Source organism: Oncorhynchus keta, chromosome 1 (assembly GCF_023373465.1).
Source record: "Oncorhynchus keta strain PuntledgeMale-10-30-2019 chromosome 1, Oket_V2, whole genome shotgun sequence".
Classification (NCBI taxonomy): domain Eukaryota; kingdom Metazoa; phylum Chordata; class Actinopteri; order Salmoniformes; family Salmonidae; genus Oncorhynchus; species Oncorhynchus keta.
The window spans coordinates 20,203,033-20,221,574 of record NC_068421.1 but is presented as its reverse complement, the minus strand read 5'-3'; the positions used below and the strand labels follow the sequence as shown (position 1 = coordinate 20,221,574).

Below are 18,542 nucleotides of genomic sequence, written 5' to 3'. Positions count from 1 at the left end.
GGAACCATTCTTACTTCCAAAGATTCTTATTTCCAAGCTATACAGCAAATGCTCTGACAAACGAACAACAAAAACCTGAAAACACCATCCAACCTGGAACTGAGTGAGTCATGTTAAGCCTGAAGCTACTTTTAAAACCATGAAGAAAAACACATTACAATGATATATTTTACTTTATAAGGACTGAATGCTAAGTTACGGCTACCAAGCTTGCTAGGACAGAACATATCTGACTGTAACTTCAATTAGCACTGAGGTGTGAAGCGAGAGGTGTCAAATCCCTTGAGCCCAACAATGGCAGGAGAGTTGCACAGCCTACCCCACCCAAATGCAGAGGCCTTTGAAGCCCCCTCTCGCTGTTCAGAGGTCATTACAATACAGTACCCTCTGGAAGTAAAAAATGAGAAGGCACAAAAAAAGTACAAAAAGAAGCTCTTTATGGAAAATCAAGAGACACTTTTTGCTGACTGCCATAAAATGGGAACATAAGCAACTTAATCTTCCACACAGATCATCCCCTGGCATGGCACCGTGCTATATTAACACACTACCTCTCTGGTAAAGAGGGGGGTTGTTAGTGATGGGTGGAAACTCAGCATATTAGATAATGAGGACTCTGAGTCAGCCAATGTCAACCTGTACAAGTCTGGAACAGTAATGGTACAGGGCAACCCCAAACAGTTTCAGCTGGATGTTCACATAATTAAAGAGAGAGCTCAGCAGGATAAGATTTCTTTTGAGAAAGATACCCCCAACCCGAGCGTGTTCAGACCAGACCTCTTATTTATTCAACCCCACAGACAAGCAACCCCAAGCGGTAAGTCAACCTCCCAGCACAGAGTACTACTCCCTCATTGAAAGGAAGAATCATTTCACCCACCTGGAGGTAAGTTCCCCAACGCACAAGTGGTTATCTCCACCCTGCTACCACGAAAAGACTTCCCCCCTGCCACCATACAGCGGCTAAATGCAACTATTTCCTGTGACTGTGCCTCAAAACCAAATGTCTACCTGGCCCCCCACTCCACCCTGGACTTGAACAGCCTTTTTGACCAGGTCCACCTATACAAGGCAGCAGTGCCCACCTTCGCCCGGACCCTAAAGGATCTCACCCTCAACCACAGCTTCAACACTTCACACAGGAGCAACAGATCAACAGACACTCCACCCAGACCAGCGAGACAATATCCCAGACTTGCCGGACACCTCCCCCCAGACCTACACATAGAGGACCTACATCCAGACCACAGCACTACCAGAGACATCCACACCTCCACCCCAACCAATCAACACCCCAAGTCAACCATGCCCACACCCCATTTAGGTCCCATCAGATCAGACCTATGCCCCTCCTGCCCACCCCATGCCCAGGCCGTGAGCAGGCAAACAGGCCCAAACCCCACTCTTACACTAGCCCAAGCCAATGGCATGTACCAGATGCTCAGCAGGCTCTGCTCACACTTACTGGTCTGAGGCCAAACCACATGAATAACAACACTGGACACTTTATGGAACACAAAGCCTTCACTATCTCATTCTGGAATATCCAAGGCCTGAGGTCATCTGCCTTTGGCCTAAAAGAAGTACAGACATTGTCATCCTACAAGAAACATGGTATAGAGGCGATGGACCCATTGGTTTCCCTCTACTGTAGTTTACAAAGAGCTGGCAGTCCCCTGGAGGGGGAAATCAATCATTTCCAGTCCCAGGGACATGTACTAGTCTGTGGCTAAATGTCAGAACTGGACAAGAATCGGACACCTTCGGCACACAGGTGGACAACCACCTACCTGGAGGTGACAGCATTCCCTCCCTCATATGCCCCCCTAGGCACAACTAAGACAACATAACCAACAAAAACGGGTCACAACTCCTGCAGCTCTGTTGCACGCTGGGTATATACATAGTCAATGGTAGGCTTCGAGGGGACTCCTATGGTAGGTACACCTATAGCTCATCTCTTGGCAGTAGTACTGTAGACTACTTTATCACTGACCTCAACCCAGAGTCTCTCAAAGCGTTCACAGTCAGCCCACTGACACACCTATCAGACCACAGCAAAATCTCAGTCTACTTGAACAGAGCAATACTCAATCATGAGGCATCAAAGCCAAAGGAACTGAATAATATTAAGAAATGCTATAGATGGAAGGAAATTAGTGTGGAAACCTACCAAAAAACAATTAGGAAACAACAAATACAATCCCTTTTAGACAACTTCCTGGACAAAACATTTCACTGTAATAGTGAAGGTGTAAACTTGGCAGTAGAAAACCTAAACAATATATTTGACCTCTCAGCTTCCCTACCAAATCTAAAAATGTCAAATGGAAAATCGAAGAAAATTAACAGCAATGACAAATGGTTTGATGAAGAATGCAAAAACCTATGAATGAAATTGAGAAACCTATCCAACCAAAAACATAAAGTCCGGGAAAAACCTGGGCCTATGCCTTCACTATGGTGAATCACTAAAACAATACAGAAATACACTACGGAAAAAGAAGGAACAGCATGTCAGAAATCAGCTCAATGTAATTGAGGAATCCATAGAATCTAACCACTTCAGGGAAAATTAGAAAACACTAAACTAACAACAACATGAAAGGTTATCTATCCAAAACGGAGATGTATGGGTAAACCACTTCTCCAATCTTTTTTGCCCCATAACAAAGAACAAACAGCAAAAATATATACATGATCAAACAAAAATCTTAGAATCAACTATTAAAGACTACCAGAACCCACTGAATTCTCCAATTACATTGAATGAGCTACAGGACAAAATACAAACCCTCCAACCCAAAAAGGCCTGTGAAGTTGGTGGTATCCTTAAATATACAGACCACAAATTCCAATTGGCTATACTTAAACTCTTTAACATCATCCTTAGCTCTGGCATCTTCCCCAATATTGGGAAAATCATCTGCATTATCATTAACAACAGACTCATACATTTCCTCAGTGAAAACAATGTATTGAGTAAATGTTAAATTCTCTTTTTACCAAATTACAACAGACCACATATTCACCCTGCACACCCTAAATGATAAACAACCAAAACAAAGGCAAAGTCTTCTCATGCTTTGTTGATTTCAAAAAAGCTTTTGACTCAATTTGGCATGATGATCTGCTATGCAAATTGATGGAAAGTGGTGTTGGGGGGGAAGAACATACAACACTATAAAGTCAATTTACACAAACAACAAGTATGCAGTTAAAATTTAATTAGAATACAATCCCAATTTCGATAAACTCCCATATCTATTGGGTGAAATACCACAGCGTGCCATCACAGCAGCAATATTTGTGACCTGTTGCCAAAAGAGAAGAGCAAACACCATTGTAAATACAACCCATATTTATGTTTATTTATCTTCCCTTTTGTACTTTAACTATTTGCACATAATGACATTTGAAATGTCTTTATTATTTTGGAACTTTTGGGAGTGTAATGTTTACTGTACATTTTTATTGTTTATTCCACTTTTGTTTATTATCTACTTCACTTGCTTTGGCAACGTTAACATATGTTTCCCATTGAGGGAGGGAGGGAGGAGGGAGGAGGAGAGGGGAAGGGAGGGGGAGGGGGGAGAAAACAGAGAGAGGAGGGAACATGAAGTGAGGGGTTTATCACTGAAATCACCAGGATGGAGAGAAACATGGAGGAAGGGGAGAAACAAAAGAAAAGACACAACATCTCCAGAGCCTCCAGCGACTTGAGGATCAAAGTGGATTGGCTGTAATGCCGGTCGTCACCACAGTGACGGTAATAAGGGTGATTATAGTAAAGAGGATTATGATAAGATTAACATTACATTATCTGATATTAAGTGACGTGACATTTTATGAGAGCACTCACCCCACTGTGTTTCTCTTTTCTCATTTCAAAGAACATCTTACTCAAGAACTGATATAACTACGTACAAGAACTGAGAAAAAAGAGGAAAGGAGATAAGAGCAGGAATACAGCTGGAGGGAGAGAGGGAGTTGTTATGAAGGATGAGGGAGGGAAGGGGTATAAAGGATGAGGGAGGGAGGGGGTATGAATGATGAGGGAAGGAGAGAGGGAGTTGTTATGAAGGATGAGGGAGGGGAGGGGTATAAAGGATGAGGGAGGGAGGGGGTATGAATGATGAGGGAAGGAGAGAGGGAGTTGGTATGAAATATGAGGGAGGGAGTTACTATGAAGGATGAGGGAGGGGTATGAGGGATTAGGGAGGGGTATGAGGGATGGGGTATGAATGATGAGGGAGGGGGGAGGGGCTATGAAAGATGAGGGAGGGAGTTAGTATGAAGGATGAGGGAGGGGTATGAAGGATGAGGGAGGGGGGAGGGGGTATGAATGATGAGGGAGGGAGTTAGTATGAAGGATGAGGGAGGGGGAAGAGGGATTAGGGAGGGGTATGAATGATGAGGGAGGGGGTATGAAAGATGAGGGAGGGAGTTAGTATGAAGGATGAGGGAGGGGGGAGGGGGTATGAATGATGAGGGAGGGAGTTAGTATGAAGGATGAGGGAGGGAGTTAGTATGAATGATGAGGGAGGGAGTTAGTATGAATGATGAGGGAGGGGGTATGAATGATGAGGGAGGGGGGAGCGGGTATGAAAGATGAGGGAGGGAGTTAGTATGAATGATGAGGGAGGGGGGAGGGGGTATGAAAGATGAGGGAGGGAGTTAGTATGAATGATGAGGTATGAAAGATGAGGGAGGGAGTTAGTATGAATGATGAGGGAATTGGGAGGGGGTATGAAAGATGAGGGAGGGAGTTAGTATGAAGGATGAGGGAGGGGGGAGGGTGTATGAATGATGAGGGAGGGAGTTAGTATGAACGGTGAGGGAGGAGGTATGAAAGATGAGGGAGGAGGGGGTATGAATGATGAGGGAGGAGGGGGTATGAATGATGAGGGAGGGAGTTAGTATGAATGATGAGGGAGGGGGTATGAAAGATGAGGGAGGGAGTTAGTATGAATGATGAGGGAGGGGGTATGAATGATGATGGAGGGTATTTTAATTTTACCTTTATTTAACGACAGATTTGTACCTTGTCAGCTCGGGGGTTTGAACTCGCAAACTTCTGGTTACTAGTCCAACGCTCTAACCACTAGGCTACGCTGCCGCCCCAATGAAGAATGAAGAATGAGTGAGGGGGTATGAAGGATGAGGGAGGGCGAGGGGGATGGCGTATGAAGAATGAGGGGGGGTATGAAGGATGAGGGAGGGGGTATGAAGAATGAGGGAGGGGGTATGAAGGATGAGGGAGGGGGAGGGGGGGAGGGGGTATGAAGGATGAGGGGGAGAGGGGGGTATGAAGGATGAGGGAGGGAGGTTGGAGGTATAGAGTATTGAAAGATAAAAAAGCTATACAGACAGACCATCAATTGAAATGTACTGTAATTGTAACTAATTATATGAACAAAAATTAACTGAGAGATAGTAGGCTACAGACAGACTACTACAGACTGGCAGACAGACAGGTGTGAAGTGCAGTGTAGTGTAGAGTAGAGTATAACGCCAGTCAGTATTGGAGAGCTGTCAGCAGTAGTAACTGGCAACCTGACTCCCACTAGCCCTCACAGCCACCTCTGGAGTCTGGCAAGAGCAGCACAACACCCCCACATACACACACACTCAAAAACAAATGTATACACACTGTGACACTTCAACATGACACAACGTATAGTAACAGCCCTAGTAAAACATGTGTATACACACTATGCCACAACAAAATGACACACGGTATAGTAACAGCCCTAGTAAAACATGTGTATACACACTATGACACAACAAAATGACACACGGTATAGTAACAGCCCTAGTAAAACATGTGTATACACACTATGACACTACAAAATGACACAATGTATAGTAACAGCCCTAGTAAAACATGTGTATACACACTATGACACTACAACATGACACAATGTATAGTAACAGCCCTAGTAAAACATGTGTATACACACTATGACACTACAAAATGACACAATGTATAGTAACAGCCATAGTAAAGGCCACACACACTAATTCAGCAACTCCTACAAAAATTCTTACACATCCTCAAAACTCATGTATCTTATGCCATTGATGTTCCATGTACTGTAACTCTCTAACCTTTGCATTCTTCCTCTGCCTCCCATCCTCCCACCCTTCACCTCCTCCCCTCCTCCCACCCTTAACCTCCTCCCCTCCTCCCACCCTTCACCTCCTCCCCTCCTCCCACCCCCCTCCCCTCCTCCCACCCTTCCCTCCTCCCATCCTCCCACCTCCTCCCCCCTCCTCCCACCCTCCCCTCCCCTCCTCCCACCCTTCCCCTCCTCCCCTCCTCCCACCCTTCACCTCCTCCCCTCCTCCCACCCTTCCCCTCCTCCCTCCTCCCCTCCTCCCACCCTTCACCTCCTCCCCTCCTCCCACCCCTCCCACCCTTCACCTCCTCCCCTCCTCCCACCCTTCACCTCCTCCCCTCCTCCCACCCTCCCCTCCCCTCCTCCCACCCTTCACCTCCTCCCCTCCTCCCACCCTCCCCTCCCATCCTCCCACCCTTCACCTCCTCCCCTCCTCCCACCCTCCCCTCCCACCCTTCCCCTCCTCCCACACTTCCCTCCTCCCATCCTCCCACCCTTCCCCTCCTCCCCTCCTCCCACCCTCCCCTCCCCTCCTCCCACCCTTCCCCTCCTCCCACTCTCCCTTCCCACCCTCCCCTCCTCCCACCCTTCCCCTCCTCCCCTCCTCCCACTCTCCCTATCTCTCTCACCTTTTGGAGGTGGTATTGATGATCTCTGAGACTTTCTCCATGTAGTCAGTAGCCAACACCACAATCTCTTCATCCTCAGAGAAGTTATCATGGAAGATTCTGTCCAACAAACGTTTCCAGTGCAGCTGTAAAGACAGGTTAGAGGAGAGGAGAGGAGAGGAGAGGAGAGGAGAGGAGAGGAGAGGAGAGGAGAGGAGAGGAGAGGAGAGGAGAGGAGAGGAGAGGAGAGGAGAGGAGGTTTGAGTTTTAGCAAGATAAGAAAAAAAGATTGTTAGAAACCCCTGCTCACAGTTTAGGTCATCCACAACACAAAGTTCCTCCTTAACTTCAGAGCATACAGCATCCCTGTAATCCCAAATGGTCTCATAATCTCCCACTATTATTAACAGGCAATAGTGGGATAGTAGATAAGAGTGAAAGAGAGTGAAAGAGGGAAAGGTGGAGAGGGATAAATCAACATAATTTGACCATGTCTGTCTGTCTGAACGTGGACTGATAATCCTGAGCAGGAAAATAATCCTTCAGCAACAGGAAATGTGAATTATAATGTGGATTATAATGAATGTACATTTTTGTTAGGGTAAATCAAGTCAGACATTTCAAAGTGGAAATTACAAACCTTAGAAGTCGTTTTAAAATCCAAATACACTACAAATTTGCATTTTGTGATGTGCAATAAAATTCTCAGCAACAAAAGAGTGATCAATTAAGATCCTACATCTGTATATCTAATTGTCCATCTGTCTTACCAACAGTTACAGCTACTGTCTATTACTCCTCCCCTGGGTTTTGCTGTCTGTCTCTACATCCATCTGTCTGTCTCTCTGTATGTCAATTCCACTCACCATTTGCATATTTTTAGTAATCTCTTTCACATTTCTTGTATTCTTTCTTTCTTTCTTTCTTTCTTTCTTGTATTCTTTCTTTCTTTCTTTCTTTCTTTCTTTCTTTCTTTCTTTCTTTCTTTTTCTCTCATGTTTCTTTCTCTCGTTTTATGAGTGATGCTAGTGAAGCTCACATCATCCATCTCTCTCTCCTTTCATGTTCACTCCCCCCTTCTCTCCCCTCCCCTCCCCACCTTTCTTCTCCAATCAGAAGTGATGGAGCAGCTCTGAATTCTCCATCAGTTTTCTGCGGCTCTCCAACGCACCTTATGGCTCTCCCCTCCTATCTTCCCCCCTCTACTCCCTCTTTCTCTACCCGCCCAGTCCCTCTCTTCCCCAGATTCATTCCATATGCTCCTACATCGGTTCCCCTCTGTCTCCTTCCCCCCTCCCCTCCCTCCATCCTCCTTCTGTAGTCCCCCGTCGACCACCAATTTATCCCGTCCTCTCCCGTTCTCTACCCTCTCTCTCCCTCTCTTCCTCCCACCTCCCTCGTTCCGTAGCCCCCCCGTTGGTCTCCTTCTATCCCTGCAGGGCGGACAGCTTCGCTGAGCCACAGAGGCGTGAGTATGAACGGTTTACAGGGCGTAGAATGTCCCCCCGCCTTGCACGCACACACACTCTTCACAATGCTCTGCTGGAGTTCAGCTTTTAATCCATCATACTTCTGCCCACACACACACACACACACACACACACACACACACACACACACACACACACACACACACACACACACACACACACACACACACACACACACACACACACATACACACACACAATACATGTGTGTGTGGTGTGTGTGGTGTGTGTGGTACTCACACTGGGAGCGATGTGCTGTAGTTTTCTCAGGGTGATGCGGTTGTACATAATGCTGATGTCCTTTCTCTGTTCATCATACTCAGACACAGTGATCTGAAACAGAGGGGAAGAAACATTAGAACTGAACACACACACACACACACACACACACACACACACACACACACACACACACACACACACACACACACACACACACACACACACACACACACACACACACACACAGACATAGACTTACGCTGGCCAGGCGTGTTTCCAGCTGTAGGATCTCTTTGGACTTCTGAGTGGCATTGTGAGCTCCCAGCATGCTTAGCAGACGCTCCATCAGGGCCTTGTAAGCTGCCAGGATCTGTCCATGACATCATCATTAATGGACATTGGACAACAACATGACATCATTATTGATGGTCAATGGACAGCAGTGTGACATGTGGCAGAGCAGACAGGATAACAAAGGGAACAGCGATGACAGGAACAAACAGGTGGATAGATGGAAAAGAAAGGAGTGGGTCGATAAGTGAACAGATGGAGAGATGGAGTGGTGGATAGAAAGAGGGAGGGGGTAATCCTTTACCTTCACACTGTCCTCATCCTGCCCCAGGTACAGAGTCCTCTCAGGCAGTGTGAGCCCCTCCTGATCAATCTATCAATACACACACAGTCAAGAGAACACATATGAACACGTGTAAACAACACCGACATGTAAGTAAACAGATGGTACATCTGGCAGATGATAAACAGTAGGTGTTCACAGACAGACAGACACATACATACACACATTCTTACCCTGATAGCGTTGCGTGAGGAGTTCTTATCGTCTACGTTGACAGTGAGAGAGAAGAAGACAGCTGTGCTGTACACCCCCTGGGTCCTATAGAGTAGCTCATCAAAGTCTGGTCTGGCTGGTGCAGTACTGCTCTCCCACCCCGCACCACCAGAGGGCACTCCAACCAGGTCCCACCCGCCACAGCTGTCAATCACCTCTGTCATGGGCCCCGACCCCAGCTTGTCAATCTCCTGGATGTTCACACAGGAGCGGTAGAACTCTTTCACCTTGCGTTCAGCCGAGTCCACGGTGTGCCGGCGCACGGGCTCCAGCAGGAGGCGTCGTAGCTTCTCCTCATTGTGCTCTCCGATGGCGGTGATGATGCCGTAGCTCAGCTTGTCCTCTGGGATGCCATGGCGTCGTAGCCAGCCGCCGCAGGCAAAGCTGTAGAAGTCCTGGCAGGGCTGGATGGTGGGGTCGATGTTGGCCTGGACGAAGCGTGCAGCTCGGACTAACGAGCGTTTCTTCTGGCAGTCCTGTCTGCAGTGCGCCTCCTGCTGGAAGTCGAGGGAGATGTATTTGAGTGCCAGCATGCTGCCCAGGATGACACACATCCCCGCAGCGAACACCAGAGCAGAGAGCAGGCAGATCTCCCTGCGGCTCCATCGAGGAAGTCCCTGTCCGCTGTTGATGCCACTCAGGTCCCGACTCCGATCACTAGCCCCACCCCCTTTGCCTCGGCCCCGCCCAACATTACGGTCCAGGCTCCCACCCAAGTGCAGGCTCATGCCGTTGCTAAGGGTGCCACTGCTATAGCGACCACCATACTTGACCTCCTGGAACTCATCGTAGTGGGCCGTGAGGGAGTATGTCTTCTCCATGGCAACGAGGGTTGATTAGCGTTACGTTGTTGAAAAGAGAGACTGATAGAGGGAGTGGTGGAAGGTGGTCGAGAGAGAGGAGTCTTTCAGATGGCCATGTCCCTCCAGGCCTGATATGAGAGAGGAGGGCGCCCACTAGAGGGCTAAAGGGGTAACGCAGCCCAAATGGCCTTGGCTCTCCTGAACACACGGCCTCTTGTATGTCTCCTCTGCTACCCTTACCGTTAGAGAGTTAGGGACCACTGAGGCTATCTCTCTTCTTGTCTGTCAGTGTATCTCTTGGGTCTTGGTCTCTTTCCTTTCCCCCCAGTGGAGCCTCAGCCTGTCTTTCAATAGAAAAGGAGGAGATGGAATTATTATTTTTTAACCTTTACTTAACTAGGCAAGTCAGTTAAGAACAAGTTCTTATTTACAATGATGGTCTACCCCGGCCAAACCCTAACCTGGACGAGCCTGGGCCAATTGTACGCCGCCCTATGGGACTCTCAATCACAGCCGACTGTGATACAGCCTGGAATCAAACCAGGGTCTGTAGGGACGCCTCTTGCAATGAAATGCAGTGCCTTAGACCGCTGCGCCACTCGGGAGGTAAAGGGAGGGAGGGGCGATGAGACAGAAGATGGAATACATGATTACAACACAGAGATGACTAAGGGTACTGTCTGTTGAGATGCTCTTTTTTTTCTTTCTTTCATTCTGTCATTCTTTCCTAAAGTTATTTCGGATTGATTTCTGACACCCATCAATCAGGGAGAAAATGTTGCTCTGTGACTCATGACTTTGGATGGATCGATAGGGAGTAGGGGAGGAGAGAGGGAGGGTTAGGAAGATGGAGAGAGAGGATGAGAGGAGGAGAAGAGAGAGGAGAGGAGAGAGAGAGGGAGAGGAGGGGCAGACAGAGATGGAAGGATGGGAATGGTGTGGGGGAGTTATTTAGACAGGCAGGAATGGACATTCTGCAGAACTGGTTGTGAGGACACACACACACACACACACACACACACACACACACACACACACACACACACACACACACACACACACACACACACACACACACACACACACACACACACACACACACACACACACACACACACACACACACACACATACATACACATACCAGCCAGGTCACCTGTGATACAAGTCAGTATTCAATGTCCATCCATGTCTGATGATGTGGAAACTGGCCACTAGGGGCAACAGTGAGCGTGGTTACCTTCAAGGATGTTTTGGTTTTGCTAAGGTGTTGTGGACAGAGATGGAATGATTCAAGCTCAAATCCAGTGTTAGAAATGTATTTTTGTTTTAAGCCTATCCCAAACCTTAACCAGTTGTAGTTAACGCCTAACCTTACATTTCTGAGTTAAAGCCTAAACTTCACCTTAAACACTTTGAAATTTGACGTTTGGGATAACTTTGAAATTTGACGTTTAAGAAACATGGATGAACATCTAATTCTGACATGAGATGGTGAGAGTTAGTAGCACACACACACACACACGTAAAAAAGTATAAATTAACAGAGATCGCTATCTCAGGTTTCAGAAGTTCGATAAGTCTGAGAATGGCTTTTCATTATTGTGGATTGTGACAAACAGCAATACACACCCATCATCATAACACATATACACACAGACACAAACACACACACATGTTTTGCCTCAGGAAAGTGAGCAGAGAGATCAAAGATTTGGAAAGTGGGCAGACTGCTCCAGATCCTCAATACATCACATGTGTAGTATGCCAGGGTGTGTGTTGAGGCCCAGGGTGTGTGTTGAGGCCTAGGGTGTGTGTTGAGGCCCAGGGTGTGTGTTGAGGCCCAGGATGTGTGCTGAGGCCCAGGATGTGTGCTGAGTCCCAGGGTGTGTGTTGAGGCCCAGGATGTGTGCTGAGGCCCAGGGTGTGTGTTGAGGCCCAGGATGTGTGCTGAGGCCCAGGGTGTGTGTTGAGGCCCAGGATGTGTGCTGAGGCCCAGGGTGTGTGTTGAGTCCCAGGGTGTGTGTTGAGGCCCAGGGTGTGTGTTGAGGCCCAGGATGTGTGTTGAGGCCCAGGGTGTGTGTTGAGTCCCAGGGTGTGTGTTGAGGCCCAGGGTGTGTGTTGAGGCCCAGGATGTGTGTTGAGGCAACAGTGTGTGAGCATCTGGCTCTGTGTTTGTTTGGCTGTTACTAGTCTACCAAATCAAGCCAGTTGTATTTCCCTTTCATTTACACTTGGCAGCCATTGTAATTGTGATTATCTTTCTCTACAATTCATTATTGAAGAGTTTAATTCCAAAACGATGTATCCACCAATTTTGTACATTTGTGTTTTTTCATCAGAAAGGATTTCTTATGGGTGTCTTCGTTTGTGTGTAAAGTATTATTGTTCTCAGATTTCAGATGTGTATGAAAATGTATTTTTAGCAAAAAGCTATATATCCGTTGTTTAGCTGGAATAGAATGTTCGTATCCTGTATATTTGATTGTGATATGTGGTGGCCTCAACTAGCTACAGTATCTTCAGATGACTACATTTACTGTAAGTCACTCTGGATAAGAACATCTACTAAATGACTAAAATGTCAAATGTAAATGTTTTACATACAAATCTCACATTACTTGTTTGAATTATTATTTCTAATTATTTTACAAATATTGATGTTACAAATGTATAATTTGTCAATTTCATTATTAAAAGTGTAGTTATTTGCTACATTTAACTCAGTAAAACCAGGCAGTACTTCTTATTTCTCTGAGTGATGTGAAAATACAGCTTTTTGCCAAAAAACATTATTACGTGTCTCTCTGAAATGAAACCATCAAGTGATAGATTTTAAACAAATACATCTCCGTCATTGAACAAACCCATGCCATGATTAGATATTGAAAAAAACATACCATTCTCTTTCATAAGTTCTTTAAACAATGTAAGCTAATTTAACAACATTTCAGAAAATGGATATATGGCGTTTTGGAATGAAACTTTTCAATATGTACTCTATGATGACCTGACATCTAGTATATTCCAGTACACCAAATATTGGTTTTGTGTGTAAAACATTTAGATACACCCTGTGCACAGCAGTGGATCTAGGTCCAGTGCTGGTTTTGCCAGGAACAATTAGTATTCATAAACAAGAGTATAAACCGCACACTGAAAAAATAATAAAAATAAGTACACACCAAAGTCATTGTTTTTGAGTCTGAGAAAGAACAACACACAAACAGTCTGCATTATATCAGCGTATGTGTGTCCAGAATCTGAATTTCACCATGTCTGTGTATAACTAGATCTAACTATAATTGTGGTTTGCATAATCTGTAACAGGATAAGAGGGGAGGAAGAGAGGAGGGGAGGAAGATGATGTTTGTTCGGAGGGAGAGACATTGGGGACAGAGACACAATCACATCAATGACCTGCCTCCCACTGTTGAGATGCCAGACTGCAAATCAACATTGCTATTCACACCTGCTCAACTTTAGCCAGTACAGGAACTATAGAGAGGAGGAAGAGAGGAAGAGAGGAGAGGGGGAGAAAGAGTGGTGGAGGCAGAGTTGTTTCTCTGTGTGTGAGGAGAGAACACACTGGGCACAGATGTCAATTCAATGTCTAGTTTTGATTTCAATTTGATTGAGTTGTCAACTATTGTAATTTCATTGTGAAATCAACAAAAAATCTCACCATGTCATTGGATGTAGGTTAAAAGTTGCGTGAAAAATACCCGTTTTTGCCCAGTGGGAATGGGGTAAAGGGGGAAGAGAGAAAGTGCAATCAAGGGAGAGATGGAGTGAGGTAGAAAATATTTGTTGCCCTCTTTATGGAAGAAAAAAGAGTGACAGAAAAAGGGTTGACTGTGAATAGAGCCCCACAGTGGAGGTGTCATAATACCCATAAAACCTTGCGGTCAAACAGGGAAATGGTTCCAATTGTTTATCCACTATTCATTTTTCCCGTATGGGATTTTTATAAACACTTAAAACAAGGGCAGTGTTTCATGTAGGCTTACCCTGGAGTGATATTTTGATAACCATGTACATCTCTCTTGGACAAGGTGACTTTTATTAATATGTTCGGCTCTATTTACACTCCGATTCAAAAATGCTAATTAGCATCAAAGTAGACATCAAGCAAAACTACACATCCCTGCAAGCTCCTGCATGGCATCTCTAGCTGACACATTTGCTAACAAGTGGGGGGGTGAGGGGGTACTGCGGTGAAGGGGGAATGGTGTTTCTTCACAAGATGTCATTATCTATCCTCTCTATCATCCATCACGAGTCACAACTCTCCCCCTCTTTCACACACACACATTACAAACATACTTACTCACACTCCCCAGACACCCACCTTATGCTGTATCTCTTATCAACATACACACAAAGACACAAATTGGTAGGATAGCCTCGAGCATGGAGAGGGACACACACACTTACATCCAATCTGTCCTTAAAACAATTACAGAATCAAAGCACACACTAACTGAGTCCTCTTGCAGTGGGCAGACATTAACTTGTGTTGCCCACACTGCGTGGCTAATGGATTGGATCTGAGTGGCATCACTATGAGAGGAGAGGTTGATGAATGGCTCTATACCAGACATGATAGGTCTAATGTCTGAGAGTGATATTAATGCTGCTCTCTGTCCTGCACAGTCCATACACACATTCTTATACGCGGATTCACACACACAAATACTCTCTCTCTCTCTCTCTCTGTCTCTCTCTCTCTCTCTTTCTCTCTCTCTCTCTGTCTCTGTCTCGCTCTCTTTCTCGCTCTCGCTGTCTCTCTGTCTCTCTGTATCTCTCTCTCTCTCTCTTTCTCTCTCTCTCTCTCTCTCTCTCTCTGTCTCTCTCTCTGTCTCGCTCTCTTTCTCGCTGTCTCTCTTTCTCTTTCTCTTTCTCTTTTCTCTTTCTCTTTCTCTCTCTCTCTCTCTCTCTCTCTCTCTCTCTCTCTCTCTCTCTCTCTCTCTCTCTCTCTCTCTCTCTCTCTCTCTCTCTCTCTCTCTCTCTCTCTCTCTCTCTCTCTCTCTCTCACTCTCTCACACACTCACACTCACACACACACACACACACACACACACACACACACACACACACACACACACACACACACACACACACACACACACACACACACACACACACACACACACACACACACACACACACACACACATAGTCTAAATGCATCATAAATACACTCAGGATGATGCATAGTACCCAACCAGTTGTCAAGCTCTTGTAATATATAACCTATCTGGAGGAGCACATAGATAGCAGCAGGCCAAAGTCCAGTTCAAACAACTCTAGGCACATACACACGCACGAAAACACACATAAATATAAACATTATTATACATAAACATTGCACACAAGAAAACCTCTGTTATGCACAAAAGCCCACCACACCCATCTTGGCCAGAGTATGGCCTAGGTCCCTAACCACCCTCCATAAATCCTAGATACGATCAATGGACCGAAGGGCACCACGCCCGAGGGATCAGGTTCAGATCAATGCTATTATTATCCAATTCATTTCAGCGCAAAATGGGTTATCGTATAGAATGGGAGCAGGGGAGGGCGCACGCGTCTCTGGCTTTCCTGCCGCCTGCCCTGCACGCGCAACCACACAGACCGGGCGTGGAGACCCGGGTCAGCGCCATACTGTAAAAATGTTTATTTTCTTCTAATCAAGGTGGTCATGGACCCTGACGGATCACATTCAGCGGTACTGGAGTTTCTGAGCAGGCCGGTTCCCACTAACTCTTATCGCCGCCTGCCAGATTCTGCACACACAACAGAGTGCCGTAGTGATGGTGTGTAGGGGCTAAAGACAGCTATAGTGTGACATCGTTTTCGAGAACACTGTTGCAAAAGGACCAAAGGGAACCTGAAACATAACTACTTCTCACAAGAATTTACACTTTCCGTGTCTCTCTTACACACAGTCACTGGTACTCATGTGTGACATAACCACACACACGCACACACACGCGTTCCCGGGGATCGTTCAACCACTAGCTGGACCGCTATTGCACAAATAATTGAGCGTCCCAGACCCACCAGGGCATCCCGGGTCCCTTCCTTTCTCCCCTGTCACACAGCCACCAGGCGCGGGCTGCTAACTCAATTAACCCGGCTAGGGTGACCCCATCGAGCCCCTACACACAGTCAATACGCTCGCTACCGCCACTCGATATTATTGGAGTCACTGAAATTGATACGAGGATAAGCCGCGGAGCTACGAGAGTGAGAACGAGTCGGGGCTCCCGAGTGGCGCAGCGGTCTGAGCACATAATCTCAGTGCTAGAGGCGTCACTACAGACCCTGGTTCGATTCCAGGCTGTATCACAACCGGCCGTCATTGGGAGTCTCATAGGGCGGCACACAATTGGCCCAGCGTCGTCCGGGTTTGGCCGGTGTAGGCCGTCACAGTAAATAAGAATTTGTTCTTAACTGACTTGTCTAGTTAAACATTTAAAAAAGGGGTTGCAGATGATCGGAGAGCTCTCTGTTTCTTTGTACCCCGTGGAAAACTCATGGCGCACGAAATAGCCTCATAATCTTATTCTGACATCATTTTGTTTTCAGTTGTCAAAGTCAATAATATTCATCTTTATAACTTTTATATTAAACGTTCTCACCATCACTCATATGGGATGTGGTGGTTGCATTGGTCCCACTGGAGAAACCAGAGCACTGCTCCCCGTTTAGCATACATGGGCTTTAGAACACATTCATCAAGCAGGGGATCGTGAAATAACACATTAACATTCTACTGTCTGTCAGTGGCTATGAATGTGATAGAAAACAGTATTAACTTGACGTCAGTGCTGTTGCAAACAGATCTAACTGCTGGGAATTAGACAGACATGCCACGATAGAAATGTAGAATGGGTACACACACACTTACCGGCACAAATGCAGTGTTCAGAGTCTTTCCGTGCGCTTTTGATGCAAGTGTGGTCTGCGATAGTGGTTCAGATCGTGTCCTGTCCATGCATGTACATACAGAAGCTGGTCAGAGAACTGGACGCTCTGAAACATGCCACTCACTGCAAATCCAAAGACCCTGAATAGGAGCAGCGCTCATTTGCTCAACAGGACTGTGTGTGAGAGAGAGAGTGAGAGAGAGCGTGTGTGACAGACAGGGAGATAGAGGAGTTGGGAAGGGGAGAGAGAGACAAAGATGGACGATGTAGCCTACCACCACCACGGTAGCGAATAAGTGAGTAGCCTGTCATTCAATGTTACTACTATAATAAGTGAGTAGACTGTCGTTCAATGTTGCCAGTTGAATCATCTCATCAAATATGAACAACACAAGCACTAGGCTATAGCCTAAACATAACGAAATAGTCCAAATGATTATCAAAAGTCAGTTGTACAGGTTATTAAACTGCTGAGAAATCTCATCCAAGCCCAGAGAGCCACACTGAATGCAAACATTCTTGTTACTATGCAAATCAGTTCAATAACTGCCCATTTCATTAAACCTTAGCCTATCTCATAGTGCATTTGCCAGAATGATAGGTGGCGGGAAACCATGCTGTTGCGCGCGATCTTGACGTTCAAGACTGATGATCAAGTTGTAAATATGTCAACAGATGGGCAAAATAAATCAAACACAGTTACGTTGCTTTCCATGTCTTCCCGGTGCCTGGATAAACTAACCATTTGCTGATCCTCAGCCCTCACCCACCCAAAGAGGTGTCGTATGTGTCAAATTACTTCGAGTCCAGAATGTCTATAGCCATGTATCGACAGTTTTCACTTTAAACCCGGTCAGTGTGTAGAACTCATTAGTGTCGTGTATAACCAAGCTACTGTCTAGCCTCGCCTAGCTCTGATGGAAATTGAAAGGTGATAAAGAGTAGACACTGAGCCGGTCCACAGTAGACCTGTCGAATCTGCTCGTTCTGGTGTAACGTCCACGGGACGGAGCACTCGGCGAAATTACACTGCGAGTGAGACACCTAGCCTACAGTCATATAATTTTAACAAGCCCCTGTACGGTAGGGAGGGGCGGGGTATCGGTTAGGACACCGACTGTGAACAGATGAGCCACGATCGATGAGGGTTTTGATGAGGGGCTTTCAGGTGAGTGACGCGCGCGGATACCATGGGACTTTTATTTATTCGAGTTTAATGAAGGTGTTATTTACTACGCACCTGCCGCCAGTGACACGAAGGAGGAAACCCACACCATGTTAACCTCACCCATACAACCACTTCAGGACAAATATCGAAGAGTTTATAAACCATAACTCTTGAGTCTATTTTTGAGAATCTAAAAATATAAATTAAGTAGGCTACTGGTTCATTCAGCGCCAGGGCCCCTTGCAATAGGCCTACATTTCATAAATCTAAATAGAACATAATGTAATAATACAAAAAAAAAATGGCACATTACATTCAAAGTGAAGTTTTTGATATTTCAAAGCTAA

The 18,542-nt window shown here is 46.0% G+C and overlaps 1 protein-coding gene across 2 annotated transcripts in view; it reads right to left on the bottom strand.

Moving 5' to 3' along the window:
• The window catches only part of LOC118394572 (endothelin-converting enzyme-like 1), a 48,920-nt gene extending 30,845 nt beyond the window's left edge, over positions 1–18,075 (bottom strand). The window contains exons 1-6 of one of the 2 annotated variants that reach the window (XM_052518266.1): positions 17,009–18,075; positions 9,250–10,436; positions 9,038–9,106; positions 8,702–8,812; positions 8,461–8,553; positions 6,752–6,876 (exon numbers count right to left, since the gene is read on the bottom strand). In XM_052518266.1, coding sequence (XP_052374226.1) covers positions 6,752–6,876; positions 8,461–8,553; positions 8,702–8,812; positions 9,038–9,106; positions 9,250–10,110 — 1,259 coding nt within the window. In that variant the 5' untranslated portion in view covers positions 10,111–10,436; positions 17,009–18,075. The remainder of the gene's footprint in view (positions 1–6,751; positions 6,877–8,460; positions 8,554–8,701; positions 8,813–9,037; positions 9,107–9,249; positions 10,437–17,008) is intronic. The other variant, XM_052518272.1, reaches the window with a different exon arrangement.
• Positions 18,076–18,542: the final 467 nt, after the last annotated feature.